Source organism: Marmota flaviventris, chromosome 17 (assembly GCF_047511675.1).
Source record: "Marmota flaviventris isolate mMarFla1 chromosome 17, mMarFla1.hap1, whole genome shotgun sequence".
Classification (NCBI taxonomy): Eukaryota; Metazoa; Chordata; class Mammalia; order Rodentia; family Sciuridae; genus Marmota; species Marmota flaviventris.
The window spans coordinates 73,645,420-73,664,789 of record NC_092514.1 but is presented as its reverse complement, the minus strand read 5'-3'; the positions used below and the strand labels follow the sequence as shown (position 1 = coordinate 73,664,789).

Genomic DNA, 19,370 nt, shown 5'->3' with positions numbered 1-19,370 from the left:
ATTCCTGAAGGTGACAGGAGCCAGGGGCTCACCTCCTGCCAGGTACCATCCTGCATGTTCCACCTGCTACCAGCAACTCAGGTTTCAAGCTCCAACCAGGTCATCACCCCCTTATAGAAGCTTCCTAGACTTTTTATACCCCAAGTGGGGACCATGTGGTGCCCCATCCATGTTCTACTAACACCTCTTCTTGTTACTTGTCACAAGAACCCAAACTGTCATTCAGTCGCTCAGTGTTTCTCCAGTGTCCCCTGCATGCCAAGTGACATAGAAAGACATAAACTAATCCATGTGAATGAACAGACAGTGACAACCTGAGGCCAGTTCTCTACAGCAAAAATCCTTGGTCCTCTGAGAACAAATAACCAAAAACCAGGCCTGACAGGGTAGTAGAGAGTGCAGGGAGGGCTTCCTCAAGGGGGTGATGGCCCAAGATCTGAAACAGAAGTAGAAATTACTTCTCTGGGCCTCAGTTTCTCCAGCTCTAAAGCAGGGAGACCCTGTGTGTCACCCACCACTGCCCCTACAGAGCCGACCTGGAGTTCAAGTGAAGACAGATGTGGGGACAAGGTGCAGGGAGAAGAACTACATGGAAATGGCCAGCAGCTTTGAGCTTTTTGTCTTGTTCTGGGCGAGGCAGGGAGGAGGGGAGAGCTGGGAGGGGTGGAATAGGGCCAGTGGAGGTGGTGAGAAGGGAGGGTTTGGGGAAGTTCAAGGCACAGACTCAAAGACAGTTGGAGGATGGAGCAGGGAGGGGTGGTGTCTCCCTGCCAGACCTGGCTCTTTCCATGGTGTGGCCCAACCTTCTTTTCCTTCTGAATCCTGTCCCCCTCCATCCCTGCACCCCCAGCTGCTCACAGGTCATTCCTCTGCCTGACCCACACACTCCCGCTGCCTGGCCTTGCTCATGCAGTCCCCTCACTCGATCGCCTCCCTCTCCTATTGGTCTCCCCCTCTGGACGAATTCCCCAGCCACACCCATCTCTTCATTCTTCTCTGAGCCCCCCACCCCAACTTGATGGGTCCCCCCCTTCCAAGCTCCCGGCATCAGGCCTCCCCTGCAGGGTTCTGCACATGAGGCTCTGGAGCCAGATTTCCAGAATTCCAGTCCCAGCTCTTCCAGGCAGGACCTTGGCTAACTCATAATTCATGTCCTTTCCCAGAGCCTCACCTTTACCACCAGGGAAATGGGTGATATGATTCCCTCTGTAAATATATGCAGCCTGGTTCATGGAGGTATTGATGCTCCGAGGTGGAATTCAAGGTTCCTGTAAGGGGGCACCTTTTGGCACTTAAAGGAGTGGCCCTCATGGCTCCAAGAACAGAGTTGGTTTTTGTCCCCTGTAAAGTGACCACTATAGGAATGGTCTAGTTAGTGGCGCTGAATATGTCGAAGCCCCATTTACCCTGTAAATGCTGTCTCATGCTTCTCTTTCCTTCACTTGGGGAGGAGATGAACAGAACCCCAAAGACAGATATGAGATCCGGGAGCTAGTTTGGGCTCCCAGGTTCCTGGATTGCATGGGGACAAACTTACAAGTCAAGGTGGCCTTTCTGAAGGTGGTGATGGTTCCTCCCAGGAAAGCTTCAGGGGTTCTGCACGGTCAGGCTTTGGGGGACAGCATTAATTGCACAAACATCAGTGGTTGCTTACTCTGGTTTGTATTTTGCCTTCTCTCCCTTGGTCCTCATGGTGGTGCTCTGCCTAGGGGCAGGCCCTGGAGCTGTTCTATCCCAAACTTGCCCCATGGTGTTCTCTGGTTTTGGGGGTCCCTCTACTTTTTTAGCAGATGCCCATTTCTGCCATGGGAGATGGAAGAACTGGGGACAAATCTGTCCTCCAAGTTGCAATTGAGGCAACTGACACTGGCAGCATTAAGGGGGATGAACCTTGGTTGTCCCATGCTGACTGGGGCTGCCTGTTCTTGGGACAAACACTGTTCACAGTCCCTGGCCTCTGAGTAGCAGCTGCAGAGGCTGATGGACTAGTTGCTCCAGTGGACTTGCAGCCTGGCTGCCAGCAAAATGTGTGTGGGTGCTGGCACGGGCCCCCACGGTGGGATTTCTACGTCTGTCAGCACCAAGGGCTGAGTGGGTTGGGCTGCCCAGGCTGGGGGGCCTGCTATCAATGGTGGGAATGGAGCTACCCCTGGACCTGGAGATCCCAGGTGTCCAAACTACTGACAGCTGGCAGAGGTGGGGGCTCTGGGCTTCTTCCTGTCAGAAACCCCAGGTGGGATGGTGGCTCCAGGGATGAGGGGCTGCTTCCCTCAGGGAGCGTGTTTAGGTACCTTTCAAGATGGCAGACTGAGGAATCAGACCAGAGACGCTGCGTCTAATAGAAGATAAAGTTGGTCCTCATCTTCATCTCGTGGAGGCAGGCCCCAAATTCCTTAATAAGACTCCTATAGCACAAGAGTTAAAACCAAGAATCAACAAATGGGACGAATTCAAACTGAAAAAGTTTTTTCTCAGCAAGAGAAATAATATGCGAGGTGAATAGGGAGCCTACATCCTGGGAACCAATTTTTACCCCTCAAACATCAGATAGAGCTCTAATCTCTAGAGTATACAAAGAACTCAAAAAGTTAAACAACAAAAAAGCAGATAACCCAATCAACAAATGGGCCAAGGACTTGGACAGAAACTTCTCAGAAGAGGACATACAATCAATTAACAAATACATGAAAAAATGCTCACCATCTCTAGCAATCAGAGAAATGCAAATCAAAACCACCCTAAGATACCATCTCACTCCAGTCAGAAAGGCAGCCATTATGAAGTCAAACAACAATAAGTGCTGGCGAGGATGGGGGGTGGGGAGGCGGGGGGGAAGGTACACTCATACATTGCTGGTGGGACTGCAAATTGATGCAGCCAATTTGGAAAGCAGTATGGAGATTCCTTGGAAAGCTGGGAATGGAACCACCATTTGACCCAGCTATTCCCCTTCTCAGACTATACCCAAAAGACCTAAGAAGAGCATACTACAGGGACACAGCCACATCAATGTTTATAGCAGCACAATTCACAATAGCTAGAATGGGGAACCAACCTAGATGCCCTTCAATAGATGAATGGATTTAAAAAAATGTGGCATTTATACACAATGAAATATTACTCAGCACTAAAAAATAACAAGATCATGGCATTTGCAGGGAAATGGATGGCAAAGAAGGCCCAGTGTGAGAAGGTGGCTGTAGGCAGAGCGGGACAGCCATTGCCAAGGAAGAAATGCTCATCCATGGGGAATACAGGTAGGCCACAGAAATGAAAGTTTCCTTTGCCGTCACATCAATAGGGGGACCTCTGAGGCTGCCACCACTTCTGGAAATGGCCTGTCCAGTCACCACTGAGGACCTCAACTGGGAGAAACAGAAAGCTCCGCAGCACATCCACTGCCTTCTGATGGGTGAGTCCCAGGCCATCTGGGACAGCTATACCATGCCCCCCAACCCCAGCCCATATGTGGGCCCCCTCTACCTGGGGAGGGGCCAAGCCTCTGGCATCAGTGGGCCTCAGCCAGACCTTGCCTTACCACCCCAGCACTGCCTCCCCGCCCAAAGTGGGTGGGCGCTGCTCTCTCCTCCCACAGACACCCTCCCACCTCCAAACTTTGTGTCCCCCTCTTCCACAGCCTGCCAACTGTTGCTTGGCCCTTCCTCCCAGCACCTTGGCAGGCTTGGCTCTGCAGCCAGGGGCTCCCTTGGGGGCCACCCTCATGAACACCATTATGACTTCACAGTCCCCCTTCCCCCACATCTGGGGCCTCCATCTGACTCCAGTAGGAACTTCCTACTCTCTCACCAGGGCCCAAAGCCCAACAGTACTCACAGGGCCTCAGCAGTAGACAGCTCCAGTCTGCCACCTTTTTTTAAATTTTTACTTATTTTTTTTAGTCATACATGACAGTAGAATGCAATTTGATGTATAATACATACATGGAATGCACATACATCAGTCATATTGTCTATTCTATTCTGCTGCCCTTCCTATCCCCCTACTCCTCACCTCCTCTCCCATCCTTTCTCTCTATCCAATCTAATGTGACACTTTTTTTTTCTTTTTCTCATCACAACATCATATATGTATTCTGTATAACAATGAGGTTCTCCTTCCATCTTCCGTGGAACTCCCCTTCTCCCTCTTTTCCCCTCCACCTCTCTTCCCTATTTAGTGGTAGTCTTCTTCTCATGCTCTTCCTCCCTATCCCATTTTGAGTCACCCCCCTTATATCAGAGAAGACATTCAGCATTTGATTTTAGGGACTGGCTAACTTCACTTAGCATAATCTGCTCTAATGCCATCCATTTGCCTGCAAATGCCATGATTTTATTATTTTTTAGTGCTGAGTAATATTCCATTGAGTGTACCTTTCCCCCCCCCCCCCCCCGCATCCTCGCCAGCACTCATTGTTGTTTGATTTCATAATGGCTGCCATCCCTGGGGATGAAGAGTACCCTGGGGCAGCTTGCTGTTGGGTGGGCCTGGAGCCCTCCTCTCCAGGGTTTGGAGACCTCTAGTGGAGCTATAGGAGCTCTGATGGCCTTTCTCTTGGAGCAGGAGCTCATACAGAAGGCCCAGGATATCTCAGCTCTGACTTGGGAACTCTGGGTGCGGAAGATTCCCTGCCTGGGCACAAAGGAAGGCAGGTGGCTATGGGCCACCAGGAGCCTAAAGTCATATTGTGCTCCTCCAGTGATATGGGCTCCCCCTCTGATGTTCTCTATATGCAGGGCCTTCCACTTGCTCATCCACCCTTGGCCACTGTCTCCAAGGGCACTGAGCACAGTCTTCCCTGGGCAGGGCTCTCGGGTATACCATGGTGCTACAAGCTGGCAAGCAGTGGCTCTCTGCTCCTATGCCATACAAGGCATCTGTTTGCCGAGTGGGTGGTCTAGGCTGCAGGAGTTAGTGAAAGGTGCAGCTGACAGCATCATCTTCTTAGGAGACCAGGCATGTGGAGGATGGAGGTAATGTCCAGGTCTCCCAGGACCTGGGACCAGCAGCAAGGAGGCACTTTGCTCAACTGCTGATGTGCAGTTCCAGGATGGCAGCAGGACAACCTGGGAGTTGTGCCGCGGGGCTGGCCAGAGTGGCCAACCACTGTAGGTAAGGTCAGGGGACTCTGTGACTGGACTTCATTCGGGACACTTCTGGCAGGTCCGTGCCTGCCAGGGCCGGGGCAGGGTTGAGGGACAAAGCTTACCCTGAGAAGTACCCATGGCAGCAGTAAGGGTTAGGGAAGACGACGGGATTCAGGGATTCCAGAGCTGAGCACAAAGGGTCCTTCTTCTGCTGCCAGCGTGGCTTGAGGCGAAAGGGCAATGTCAGACCCGTGGCCAGGACCCAGCTTTTAAAGGTTTGAGTAGATAAGGCGGCACGTGCAACAAAGGGTTGCATCACAAAGGGATGCTCACACATGCAATGGCTGTGTGCGCACCCCGCCCCCCATGCAGGCGGGATAGGCCCTTGAACTGTGAACTTGGTGTGTGCCTGGGTCCTGGGGCGACTGTGAAGCCCTGGCACTGGGGCTGCAGAGCTAAATCCCGCTGGTCCACCAGCTGACCCAGTGAGGTTGCCCAATCATCTGGGAAGGGTTGTAGAAATTGGGTTTGAGGGTCAGCAGCTATGGCAGTGGCAGGGATCCCTCCTGTCGAGCTGGTGCAACACCCCCTCATCCCCGCTGCGCTCCTCTCCAGAGGCGTCATAATAGCTGCACAAGTGGGCTGGAGTCCAGTGGACGTGGGGGGCGAGGACAGTGGAGGGCTGAGCAGCCTCTGGCTGGCAAGTAGAGGGCTGGTCTTGGGGCCCGGAGCAGTTGGGGACTAGGGTACACATACAGTGTTCAACTGGGGGTACCTGCACCTCCAGTACAGGGACATGCTGCCCATGCCTCCTGGCGGTGGTGGTGGGGGAGGGTGTGGTAATCTCTGACAAAGTGGGCTGTGGCTTGGGCCACAATAAGAGCACCCCAGGTGCCACCAAGGGTGGAGAAGGGCAGAGGGCGGAGCCGGAACGGCAGGGCTGGGGGCGGAGGGGAGTCACCCCCAGGCCTCTGAAGGGGGAAGCGATGACAGGTGATAGGCTGTGGGCCAGCACAGGACTGGTCCTGCAGGTGTGCAGCTGTGAGTCTTGCCAAGATCTCGCTCACTGGGCCTGGCACTCGACACTCTGTCCTCCCCTGTCGCAGTGAGAGTGTGAGCTAGCATTTGTGTCTAGTCTTGCTCAGGTGGGGGCAGGCGGTGGAGAGTTTGACCACTAGGAGCTCCTGCAATGGCAGGAATCCCTCCGCCCGTGCCCTTCCCAGAGCTGTCTGAGGGCTGTCTGCTGTCCCTCAGGGGCCTGGCCAGACACAAGGGGAACTACTGGGGAGCAAGTTTCCCCACTGAGCGGCTTCTGCAGGCGGTGGCAGCTTTGGGATTCAGGCCTGTGTGTCTTCCTGCACTTCCAATGGGAACACTGGAGGGGACAGTCACTGAAAATCCAGTGTCTCCCTGGCTTCAACAGGGCAGGCTGGGAGGGACAAGTACCCTGTGTACACAGTGTTTTCTCTCCTTATGGAAGCCAGAAAATCCCATGTTTGGGCTGCTTTCTTTGAATTTTGGGGGTTTTTTTAACCTTTAAATTTTCCTTTTTATCTAAAGTCAGGTGTAAATATATAATTCAAAGCCAAGCACAAAGTTTAGCACAGCGTTGGGTAAACATAAAATGTCACCAGACACAACACAGACTCATTTGGCAGGAGAATGTCCCACTAAATGCAGGCTTGATCCCTATAAATCACCTTCACTTGTCTCCAAATTAGATGGCAAAAGGAGGCAACCTGGAGGAAAGGAAATTGCAGCTATAACAGTAGCTGCGTCCACGCACTTTTAGGTGGACAAGGCTCGTCATCTAAAAGCCTGTGTTTGGGGAACCTCCAAGTACCTGATCCCTCTCCTGGGCTGGTGTGTGTGAGCTGCCAGGTAGTGTGACCCTGGTGCCTGGCCATTCCTCTTATGCTGGGCATTTCCCAGGACTCAAGCCAAATAAGGGTCTCTGAGTGAATTTGCTCCATCTGGGTCTGGGTGTCCAAAATCAGACTGGGGGACAATTTTTACTTAAGCCAAGTACCTCTGGAAGATACACGCCACCACCCCTGGGGAGTCAGCAGGCTCCAGGGCCCCTGGTGGCCTCCCCTTTTGAAGAGACCTCTGCCACAGGCCCTACTTGGTGCTCATGATGTGCATAGTCCAGTTGGAGACCTGGGTCCAACCGATTTTATTCTTTGTTCTCTGGGACCTTGAGTAGGTCCCTCTGTGTCTCTGGGGTCAATTCTTTCTTTTGAATAACTAGGGTCATGTTGGCCTGTCTGGTGTCCTATTAACTCTGACACGTGCTCTATGACTTCCGTCCAATGCACACAGACATACAGATTTCCATAAATACACACAGAGACAGATACACGTGGGCACACAGAGATGCCCATAGACAAACACGAAAAACACAAAGACATACACAAGCAGACACACATACACACATACACACACACACACACATACACACGCACGTTCGCACACACACACACAATGAACAGGTCGAGTGCTAATGGAAACCTAGAACAACTTACCAAAGAAAACGCCAGCCTTCTCTGATCCACCATGACCCCATGCCTCCAATCAAAGATACATAGACACACACTCACAGACATACAGAGACTCACAGACAGAAACACAGACACGTAGATACGCCACAGCTCCTCTGCTTGCGTACCTATCACCTCTGTATACCTGTCCCCCCACCTGGGGTCTGTACTCCATGCCTGGATCATCAGAGGCAAGAACTATGTCCCTAGCCTGCAGGTAACTAATTCCGTAGCAACAGATCCGGATCACTGGTCACTTCTCCACATTCCATCTCTCTCTCTTAAAAAAAAAAAAAAAAGGGACAGAGAATGTTAAAAAAAAAAAAAGAAAGAAAACAAGGTACTGTTTGTCCCTGGGCTGGACTCACTTGTCGTGCAGCTCTTCATTGGTACAGGTGAGCATCACTGAACGCGAGCTCTCCCACCTCCAGAACAGGCAAGGGCAGAGACAGAAGGCACTCGAGGGGCTGCCAGCCAGAGAAGGGAAGTGCCTGCTGACAGGTGGGGGGCTTCTTTTTGGGGTGAGGAAAATGTTCTCGATAATGGTGATGGTTACCAAATATACTTTTTTTCAAAAAAGCACATTAAATTGCACATTTTAAAATGATGAATTTTATCATTTCTGAATTACATCTCAATTATAAAAATTTTAAGCGAGTTCTTATAGAGGAAAGTTAACATTTCCACTTAAATATTTTCCTATATAGTTACATTCCACTCTCAGACATGTGACTGAATGGCATCTGCTATAAGATCACACTTAAGTGACAACATCCTCCCCCCAGCTCAGACCTCCCTCTAGTTTTTCTTTCTTTCTTGCATTGTATCTTTCAGGAAAATTACTAACAAAAGTCCTCCCCTAGTAAATGTGTTTAACTCTTCTAAACATGGTTTTGTTTGCTGTGATGTTATATTCTTGTTTTAAGACTTGAGATAATTTTTCCTCATTTTATACTTAATTGGCCACTCCTTGGTATGAACTATGAGGTAAGAAAATCTAAGAAACATTTAATGAGGAAAAACCTTTTCAAAGTTAGACTAAATGTCAGCACATCACTATTTGAATGTCATTCCAGATACACATGTGGAGAGGCATGTTTCCGTTACTATGTAGTAAAACACACTCCAGACCCAGCAAGAATCCTTATACGACATATGGCCTGGAATTCTCAAGGCAGAAGAATACATTCACACTCTATAATGTGATTGTAAGGAGCTTGAGATAGATAAATGGAAAGCAGTATCGCTGAACAATTATAACTGATAGATTTCCCTTATTACACTGGTTTTAAATAACTAATATCTGTAAACTTTAATCCAGCTCCAGCTGGTTCAAGCCTGAACTCTTTGATTCTCCACACTCAACATCATCCACTGTACTATGAAGACAACTGAAGTCACTTCAACTGTGCTCTGGAGCTGTGCAGCCTCCCACGGGTACCTCATCAGATACTTCGGTAGTCAGAGCCCCGGGCCACAATGGCAGCAGCGTCCCATTCCACAGTGAAGAATGAAATAGTTCCAAAAAACCCAAATACCACCATGACCAGGAGCTGCCAGTGAAGGAGAAGGTAGTTGCTGTAGAAAAAGGCCACAGCCGCGCAGATGGACTACGAGAAAAACAAGACAAATTACACAGGCACACAGAGGCCTGCCCAGCCTCACAATCAGCCCCACCCTGCAGACCCAAGGGATGCCTGTGACTGGCAGATCTTGCTCTCCTTCCCGCAGTTGCCAACTCACCCCCGGCCCCCCGAGAGTGGGTCACATCAGGGAAGCCATCTCTGCTGTTAAAACAGCCCTGTGCAGAGTAAGAAGGACCCTGTCTGCAAGGTGTGCAAGTGGGGTTCTGGCTCCAGGGATGGGAACCTCCAATCCGAGCAGTAAACCAGAACATGAAATCTCTCAGCCAGTCAGGGAATCGTGCTGCTCAGTGCTTCCCACTTCCATGCAAATCCTTTTAAAGGATATCCCCGGTTTTCACTTAAAAACCACAAGCTAGTAACCACAGCAAACCAGGCGAAGCTTAAAGGAAAAGGCCCAAGGGGTTACCTGAACAAACTTAAAGATGGCAAAGGCCGGTGCACTGTCTTCAGAATAGAGAAAGCCTAAGATGCTAAGCAGCTGGGTGTTGAAGCAGCTGTCCCCAAGACCCAACAGAAAACTGCAGAGAATGGCAACTTCTTTGCTGAAAAAAATAAATTTAGTATAAGTAGTATCAACATTGCTAAAGCCACTTAAATTCTAAAAGCAACCCACCCAAAAAAGCATTTAATCTTCAAGTTTTAAAAACACAGAAATAAGAATGAAAAATATCAGAACTTATAAGGTCTCTTTCTCTCTCTCTCTCTCTCTTTTTTTTTTTCAGTACTAGGATGGAACCCAGGGCCTCACACATACTAGGCAAACCTCTACCATGAGCTGCACACCAGCCCCTATGTTAGAATTTATACAGTAAGAAGTTATGCTCAAACTTGCAACCCTTCACATTCTAGCAAACCTGGTCCTATTACTGATTTGGAAAGGAGATACTTTTTTTAGGCTAGGCTCCCTTTGGATTTGGGGATCTAGACATCAATATCTGCATTTATAACGAATTAAGAGCTGAATGCAGTGACTGGAAGTCAGTTCAGTGGTAGGCCACTTGCCTTGCACAGACCAGGCCTTGCAAGGGAAAAACAAAAAAGAGTTGAAGTGCAGGCCACGGATACCCTCAAAACTGTCACAGATCACTCTGAAAAACGCGATAGCCCACCCAACTCATAGACTCCCTCACTGCTCTTTATTTTTCCTCCAGGCCCTAACTTTGAGGTATTTCACTGCTCAAAATGCAGAGATAAAATTCAGATCAGACATTTCTATGCTCCCTCACAGATAAACAAGATTTATTGGGGGGTAAAGGTTAAAAGCAACCATTGCAAAAATAACTTATGATCCTCTATGGATTCCTACTCAAACTCATTCTGGCTATGGCAACTGACCTCACAAAGATAACAAGTTCTGAAGAGGGCTAAGTGTCCGTTTCAAGTGTCTATCCATCCCTTCCCTCCCACTGCCCTCAAATCACCAAGCAACAGTAGTTACATACCTGGACCTGATGTAAGCATTGCTGTTTGTTCCCTCCACAGGGGCAATTGGGGCGTCTCCAGGCATGTTGAGAAATATTAAATAAAAAGCTATAAAGTGCACGAGGATGCCCAAAAGCACAACTGGATTTCTACCAAAACGATTATTCTTGCTCAGCAGGCCAAAGAGGCTTCCACCTACAAATCAAGGTGGCAGAAATGTTACTGACATTACCAACACATCAAGTGACTACTCATGTTAGAATCCAGAAGCCATGGAATACACAATCTCAAATGTCCAGTGTCTTCCCCCAAACCCAACCCTTCAGCACTTGCAGGCAAAGAGGACTACCAAACACCAACTACCATAACAAAACAGCTGCTAGAGAGGATCTTGAATACAAATTCCTAATACAAAGAAATGGTAAATATTTGAGGTGATGTATATGTCAGCTACCCTGACCTGAACACTGCTGGAAGCAGCAAATGAATCACTGCTTTGAACTCCACAGCCTTGGACAGCTAGGTGGATCTTTTGGGTCTCTCAGTAAAATGGTGCTGACAGACACACTCACTTGCAGGTAGCTGCTGTTACTGGGTCAGAGTCCATGCCTGATGTGGAATTTGTGGGTTCCGCAGCTTTGAATTCAGATGCCCACTACTCTGGGGTGAAAGAGATACCTGTTCGCCTAACTAGCCTTGTGGCACCAGCTGCCTGAGGAAGAATTACTGCGCCAGTGGTTTTCCACGATCAGGCCAGCTTCCCCACGCCTCTCCTCTGAAGACCCTTCCTCACAAAAAACTCCTCTGGTGTGTTTCACTATAAATAAAGAATTCGTGAGCTTTTCCCCTTTGTTAGGATCAGTCCCATCAGGTCTTTTCCACCCATCAAGTCCCTGCTTTTAATAAAAATATTTTCTGTCTTTTGCTTTATTTCTTGGTATTACTTTTCAGCCTTTCATTTCCAGCTGGCGCACACCTCTGAGGGTTACTATTCCCTCCCCACTCAGGCCGCAGGTGACAAAACACTACACATTGCACACATGTAATGAAGTGTTCAATACCCAGTACCAAAAAACCAGCACTATACCTCAGGAGACTTATCAGTGCACTAGACTCCTGGAAAGTCCAGAAACAGGATCAGTCACAAACAAAATCCCCATCTGTGACGAAGCATATGTCAGATCGCTGGACAAGGCCAGTGCTCTTAATACATGGCACCGTAGCCATCTGGAAAAAAATAAAGATGCCCAAGAACAAATCCCAAATAAATTGGAGATCTAAATCTAAAAACTAAAGGATGGATGGGCCTTGTGTGTCTCTAGAAGGGCAGCCGCGGAACAAGCCCCGCACTACCCAGCAGCACTCCCCCTGAGAATGCACAGCCTCCGTGACTATGAGGAGGCCTGCGATGCACACAGAAGGAAGACCACAGCATCTTCAGAAAGGGGAAATGCCTCAACATGTCAGCACCGTAAGACAAACCTGGTCCCAGTTAGCAGAAGACACAAAAGCTCAACACAAATCCTGATCCTGGGCTAACCTACGCAAGGAAGGGAAATGCTCTGCGGGACAGCCCTGCCTCAGACCCCACAACTCCATGCTGCCCCTCGGGCTCCACTGGCCTTCCTGGCCCTCTTCCCTCTGAGCCACTCTTCTGCAGTTCCCTTAGACTTCAGAAACAGGCCTGGCTGATGAGCATTTTCATGACAAGAGACGGAAACCATCCCCAAACAGCTGAGAGCCTCTCAGAACAGATCACCCCTCAATGACAACACCCCCCAAGTGGTAGCAAGCCAAAGCTGCCCCCACCAGCAGGTATAACCTTCTCACAATGTGAGTCAAACCACCCACTCACGCGCTGGGTGATGACATTCCCAGAGCCTCAAAAAACCCGTCCTGAGATATTGGTCAACCAGACCTCGCCTGGCTCCATGATCTACTTTGCCGGCTACACAATCCTCCAGCCCCTGCCTTGCTCTCTGCTGTATAAAACCACAAAGTTCCTGTAAGTCCTTTGAGGACAGGTCTTTGGTGTCTGTACCCTACCTCTGCTCTTCCTGGTGTGGCCATGCTGACTGAAAACTCTTTTCCTGCCCCTTACCACTGTTGCTCATCTCTTTGACTGGCATACTGGACATGTGGCAGTCTGCTGGGACCCTGGGGCCCAGGCCCTCACTCCTCAAGGACTCCAGTAATGCTCAAGGATATTAGCCCAGATTATCCTACCAAAGAAAAATCCCACCGCCAGCAGCTGTACTGTGGTGATGAGAGAGAACCCCTGTCTGTTCAGGAAACACACACTGAATACCAGGGACAAACTGTTGTGGTGTGTCTAACACTTACCTCCTGGGGCTCAGACAAAATCACACATAAGAAAAGTAAGAGAGGGCTGGGGATGTAGCTCAGAGTTGGAGACTTGCCAACTCTGCATGTATGTGCAAGGCCTGGGTTCAAACACTAGCACTGTAAAAATTTTAAAAAAGGATGAAAAAAAAGAAAAAGACAAAGAGCTGGGAAGAGAGAATACGTGATGTTAACGTAAAGTGCTTGTCGAAGGTGAATCTTGTTAAAGGATATTCCAGTGGTTTCTGAACTATTTATTTATATTTTTGGCAATTTCTTGCAAATGTGGAATTATTTTTTCAAAAAGCTAGCAGACTACCTACAGCAAGAGTGTGCTACTTCACGGGCACTGGATGGCAGACGCTTAATGACCTCTCCTATAGCATCCCCAGACATCTCACGGGTGGAGGTGGCACCTCTCACTCCATGCCCAAGATGCCCCTCCAGCCCACAAGCCCCCCGAGCATCACTGGACACACTACCACTCGGAGACCTCCCTTGCATATCAACACACTGGGTCTTAGTGGACTGCTCCAAGCCCAACTCCCACAGCATTTGTCCCCCTTCCTCACCCTGCCCTCCTGGTGGTACACTGCCAACACGTCCTCCAAATGTTCTCTCAACACACACAACTGTCATTTACTTGGTCCTGTCCAGGTGCAGGTAGTAAAGCAGGGAACACAGTCCCCAGTCTGCTTTCCCCACAGCACTTCTCACTGACAAAGTGAGTTTTGTTTCTTTGCAGGCTGTGTTCTCCCCCAGGAACACAAGCTCCACGTGGGCAGCTTTGCTTTTGGTTGACATGTGGATGCACAACAAAGAGTGGCTGAACTGGTAAGTCCCTCATGTCTGATACTACATCCAAGGCACTGCAAGTGGGAGCAGATCTTAGTTGAATCAGTAATAAATTACTATGGTGTTGTATAATAAAGATATGCATTGCCTTGGCCTCCAGTTCTGGGCACAGAGATCCTAAATCACTTGGAATTTCCTTAGTGGTAGGAGTGTTTTCTGTTATGCACAAAGAGACCTTTCCAACCACACTCGAGTTTACACTAATGAGGTAACTCTTAGGGAAGGAGGGTTGGTCCTAGACACAACTTCACGATGGGGACTGGCTGCCAGAAAGACACAGCCCCATTAGAGGTTTAGAACTTCCAGGACTCTCACCCACCATAGCAGGGAAGGGAGCGGGGAAAGGGAGTGCATTCATTCGCCAACAGCCAATGGTTCAATCTGCTAGGATTACATTAAATCTCCATAAAAGCCCCTCGACAGGGCTGTGGGAGCTTCCTAGCACACCCACAAGCTGGAAAGCTCTATGGGGACAGTCTCCTCCACTTGGGGGCCCTTTCAGACCTCACCCTTGTTCCAGATCATCTGGCTGTGCATTTGTATCCTTTACAATACTAAAAATTGCATATATCAACTACAGCATTTTCCTGAGTTCTGTATTTTTAGAAAATGATCAAACTAAAGGGAGGTGGTAGAGAACCTCCAAACTAGTAGCCAAATGAAATGGAAGTGCAGTCTAGTGAAGGTGATCAGTGGGACTGAATCGTAAGCAGAATGTTTTAGGAGACCACTGTTTAGGACTAAGCTCCTATACTGGGGCCCAAGAGACCAGACTAAAAATGACAGTGGAGCCACTGATGGTGAAGTTCCTTGCTCTGTATGACCTTCTGAGAATCAGATAACAGCCAAATTCCCAAATTTGACAATGAAGTTTCCTGCTTCAATCCTTATAAGATGCAACCTGAAGTTAACATCAATCAGTTATTTTTTATGGTTCTGACTCCCTGTCCCTGTCTTATGAGGAAAGGTATTTTAAAATGTCTTTTTCAAGCCCATCTCTATCCATACAACCAACTTCTCTGCGCAGCCCACCGGAACTTTTATTCTATGCCATGGAATGCAGCATTGCCTGATACTAGAAGGAAAATAAGGCCAATGAGATCTCCGCGCTGTTGTTAATTTTGTCCTTCAATAAGAATTTGATGCTCACTCCAGGTAGTTAGTGTCAGAATAGGATCAAATGGCTGGACACACAGCTGGTTTTAGAGAGAACTAGAAGGTCAGGGATTCTGAGACACTCTGCATAAGTATTTTAAGAGGAAAAATTGGGAAAGACCACGTTTGCTTATTTATGATTTCCAACCTGTGAATTATTTGGCAAATGTTTTATAATTTACTTACCTTAGAATACTGATAATAGAAAAATAAAACACACCTGTTTGAGTAAAAGTAGAGAAAACAGAATTCAAGTACACAGAGGTGAAGTTTACTTAATGTTTCTATTTTAAGTACACTTGGTATTTTTAATGCAAAGACTTAAAAAAAAAAAAAACACTCTCTCTCTCTCTCTCTTTCCCTCTCTCCCTCTCTTAAAAATAAATAAATAAAGAGCATGTAATATTAAAAAAAAAAAAACCAACCTAAAATTTCTCCAATACCAATGAAGATTCCAGAAAGTCCAATGAGGCTTTTCTCTTCTGTTCCAAACCTGTTTATAGCACCAATGCAGGTTCCATAAACACCAGAGAAGAAAGTCAATTCCAGACCTTTAGGGAAAGAAATCAAGATTTAATTTTACATTCACTTTCTCCTTTTCCATTTTTTATGTCTAATACTATCGTAAATTCATTGAGACTGAAATGTTACTGCCCAAGGAGAGCACAATTCTGTGCTACATAACTGATGAAAGGGAATTAGTAACATACTATGGATGAAATGCTTGTGCCCGGCAAATGACCTGTTGCCACCCCAATCCCCTAAGCACGACGGAGACTGGCCTTTGGGAGGTAACCGTGTCAGGAGGGTAGAACCCACAGGACGGGTGAGTGCCCGTATATGAAGAAGGCAACAGAGCACCTGATTCCTGTCCACTTTGTCAGCCACATGAACACCCAGCAGGAAGACAGCTGTATAGTTCTAATTTTAGTATTTGTGCTGCCAAAGCGAGCATGTCTACTGTTCTTAAACACACAGTAATGTCCAGGTTCAATCCCCAGCACACTGCCCCGCCACAATAATGTTTTAATTAAGACCATTTTTTTCTAGGAAAAGAAAATTAGGGTAAATCCTTAAAAGACCTCCATTCTTTAATGCTACAAAATCTTAAATGTGAGTTTTAAAGATGTTTAATAAAGATGTTTTATGAGACACCTAAAATTAAAAGTAGCCAGGATGGTGACACATGCAGAAAGATCAAAAGGCAAGAGGCCAAGCCTGGTGCAGTGGCATACGCCTGTAATCCCAGCGACTCAAGAGGCTGAGGCAGGAGGATTGCAACAGCCTCAGCAATTTAGTGAAGCCCTAAGCAACTCAGCAAGACCTTGTCTCAAAATAAAAAATAAAGGGCTGGGGATGTGGCTCAATAGTTAAGCGCCTCTGGGTTCAATCCCTGGTACCAAAAAATGAAGTTAAGAGGCCAGCCTGGGCAACTTAATGAGACCCTGACTCAAATAAAATAAAATGTGAAGAAGGGTTGGGGAAGTAGCTCAGGGATAAAGTGCTTGCTTAGCACATGTGAGACCCAGTGGGGAATGAAGTATTAACTGGCACTCCAACACTTTCTAGAAGAAAACAGATTTCCTCATTGTCCTGATGACATAAGAGTGCTCCACATGGGACACACCACATCACCACCTGCTTCTATTTCATTACAAGGGATCTTAGTGCACATAAGCTAGAGGTTTTCTCCTGGCTGTTTTCTGTCATGCGGTCCCTGCCTTAGAGTGGCTGGTTCTGATGAGCTCTGAGTCCTGGCTTTCCTGCCCTCGTGCGGAAGCCTTCTCACTGAATTTGGGCTGGCCTTGTGATTTGTTGTCACCAAGAGAATGTACTGGAAGTACATGCTGGAGACCTACGGGAAGGTTTGCTAGTCTTCCTTGATGTGTTTTTGGGGCCTTTGGCCACTAGTAAGTCTGGCTCTCCTGCCACACTACAAGGTCCTATGGAGGGGGTCATGCAGATGGACAGGCCCTGAGACAACAGGGAGACAGAGAGACTGCCCAACACCATCTCTCACTGACCATGGCAAAGCACTACACATGCAAATGAAACTGGTCTTGGAAGGCCTATCCCCAGCCATCCTCTGAAAGCAGCCACAAGGGACCCCAAGCCATCAATGTCATCAGAAAAGCCACCCTGCTAAGCACAGCCAAAGCACAGAAGTCTGAGAAAAAACTGCATGGCTTCTGTTTTCAGTCCTTATAGTCATTACGCAAACAAAGCAAAGTGAAGCGGCAGTTCCGTTACCTGTATAAGCAGTAGTGACACTGAGAAGGAGCATCTCCTTGGTGACACACAACTTGAGAGACTTCTCTGAAAAGAAGAACATTCAGGAGTACTTAATAGCTTTTTTTTTTTTAATTAATTTTTTTTATTGGTTGTTCAAAACATTACAAAGCTCTTGACATATCATATTTCATACATTAGATTCAAGTTGGTTATGAACTCCCAATTTTACCCCAAATACAGATTGCAGAATCACATCGGTTACACATCCACATTTTTACATAATGCCCTATTAGTAACTGTTGTATTCTGCTACCTTTCCTATCCTCTACTATCCCCCCTCCCCTCCCAGTACTTAATAGCTTTCCATCAATAACCAAGAGCTGTGCAATGTCCACCCAACTTATAATAACCACACTGTCCTGAATCCTTGTGTGTCAGGGTGAGAATAAAAGCAATCAGAAATACCTTATGTCCTGAGCATATGTGAAGAAGTACTAAAGACACACTGAAAGGATACTGCAGGAGTACTGGAATATGGTCAGGATCGGTGTGATAAGAAATTTTAATCAATCATTTTCAAGTATTTCCAGGAGAAAATACATAATCAAAATAAGGTTTAAAACAACATTTTTTTGGGAGGAGGACGGTGTTACTGAGGATCAAACCCAGGGCTTCATGCATTTTAAGCAAGTAAGTCTACCACTAAGCTATATCCCCAGGCCGTTTTTTAAATTTTATTTTGAGACATGGTCCCATTTAAGTTGCCAAGGCTAACCTGGAACTCACAATCTCCTGCCTCAGCTTCCTGAGTAGCTAGGATGCCAGGCCTGTGCCACCATGCCCAGCATTAAAACAACAATAAAAAAGAAAGAAAAACACTAGCAAAGCATATTCACTTAAAATAATCAGAAGATTTAGTTAACAAGCAGAAATTCTAACATATTATGTAGTGTGATACTATGATAATGGGTCACACATCATTACACATTTGTCCAAACCCACAGAATGTACACCAAAATTAGCCCTACTGTAACCATGGTCTTTGAGTGATAATATGTCAGTGTAGGTTCATTGATTATAACAAATGTACCACTCTAGTGGGAGTCAATAATGGGGGAAGCTATGCATGTGTGGGGATGGGGGTTAAAAACTATACTTTCTGTTCGATTTTGTTACGAACCTAAGCCTACTCCCAAAACCACACAAACAAATAATCTATTTGCAGAAATTGATGAACTGATCCTAAAATTTATATGGAAATTCAAGGGAAACACAAAAGCCAAAACAATCTCGAAAAAGAACCAAACTAGAAGACCCCCACTCCCAAATGCACAGCAAGGAACACAGCACGGCACTGGCACAGAGGCACGTATCCAGATAAGTCCTTACATCCACACTCATTTTCAACAGAGGCAGCAGCGTAATTCAGAGGAGGGAGGTGGGGGAGAATAACTGGATATTCACACGCAAAGGAATGACACTGCACCACTCACAAAGAACTCAAAATGGAGGCTAGACCTAAATGTAAAAAACGATAAAACTCTTAGAAGAAAACTTAGGAGTAAACTTTCATGACCAAAATCAGGCAAAAACTTCTTAGGACACCAAAAACACATATAATAAAAGAAAAAAAACTTTGAAGCTATTTTTTAAAAAATATTTTTGAGTTGTAGATGGTCCCACAATACCTTCATTTTATTCATTTATTTTATGTGGTACTAAGGATCGAACCCAGTGCCTCACACATGCTAGGCAAGTGCTCTACCACTGAGCCACAACCCCAGCCCCTAGTAAATTTTTTTAAAAATCAAAACCATAATATCACCTCACACCTGCTAACCATGGCTATTATTAAAATATAACAAATGCTGGAAAGGATGTGGAGAAAAGGGCACCGTGTACGCTGGGAGGGTAAATTAGCATAGCCATTATGGAAAACAGCGTGGAGGTTCCTCAAAAAATTAAAAAGAGGGGCTGGGGATGTGGCTCAAGTGGTAGCGCGCTTGCCTGGGTGTGTGAGGCACTGGGTTCGATTCTCAGCACCACATAAAAATAAGGACATTGTGTCCACCTAAAACTAAAAAATACAT

The 19,370-nt window shown here is 47.1% G+C and overlaps 1 protein-coding gene across 10 annotated transcripts in view; it reads right to left on the bottom strand.

The window, feature by feature from the left end:
- LOC114082692 (UNC93-like protein MFSD11) overlaps positions 1-19,370 on the bottom strand; it is a 36,339-nt gene that overhangs the window by 11,272 nt on the left and 5,697 nt on the right. For 6 of the 10 annotated variants that reach the window (XM_071603546.1, XM_071603549.1, XM_071603544.1 and 3 more), the window contains 9 exons: positions 17,299-17,364; positions 15,474-15,599; positions 10,716-10,890; positions 9,680-9,815; positions 9,069-9,237; positions 7,996-8,191; positions 7,773-7,907; positions 2,292-2,405; positions 1,538-1,609 (listed from right to left, as the gene is read on the bottom strand). In XM_071603546.1, coding sequence (XP_071459647.1) covers positions 9,073-9,237; positions 9,680-9,815; positions 10,716-10,890; positions 15,474-15,599; positions 17,299-17,364 — 668 coding nt within the window. In that variant the 3' untranslated portion in view covers positions 1,538-1,609; positions 2,292-2,405; positions 7,773-7,907; positions 7,996-8,191; positions 9,069-9,072. Of the gene's footprint in view, positions 1-1,537; positions 1,610-2,291; positions 2,406-7,772; positions 7,908-7,995; positions 8,192-8,216; positions 9,238-9,679; positions 9,816-10,715; positions 10,891-15,473; positions 15,600-17,298; positions 17,365-19,370 lie in introns of those variants that run through there. The other 4 variants (XM_071603547.1, XM_071603543.1, XM_071603548.1 and 1 more) reach the window with 4 other exon arrangements.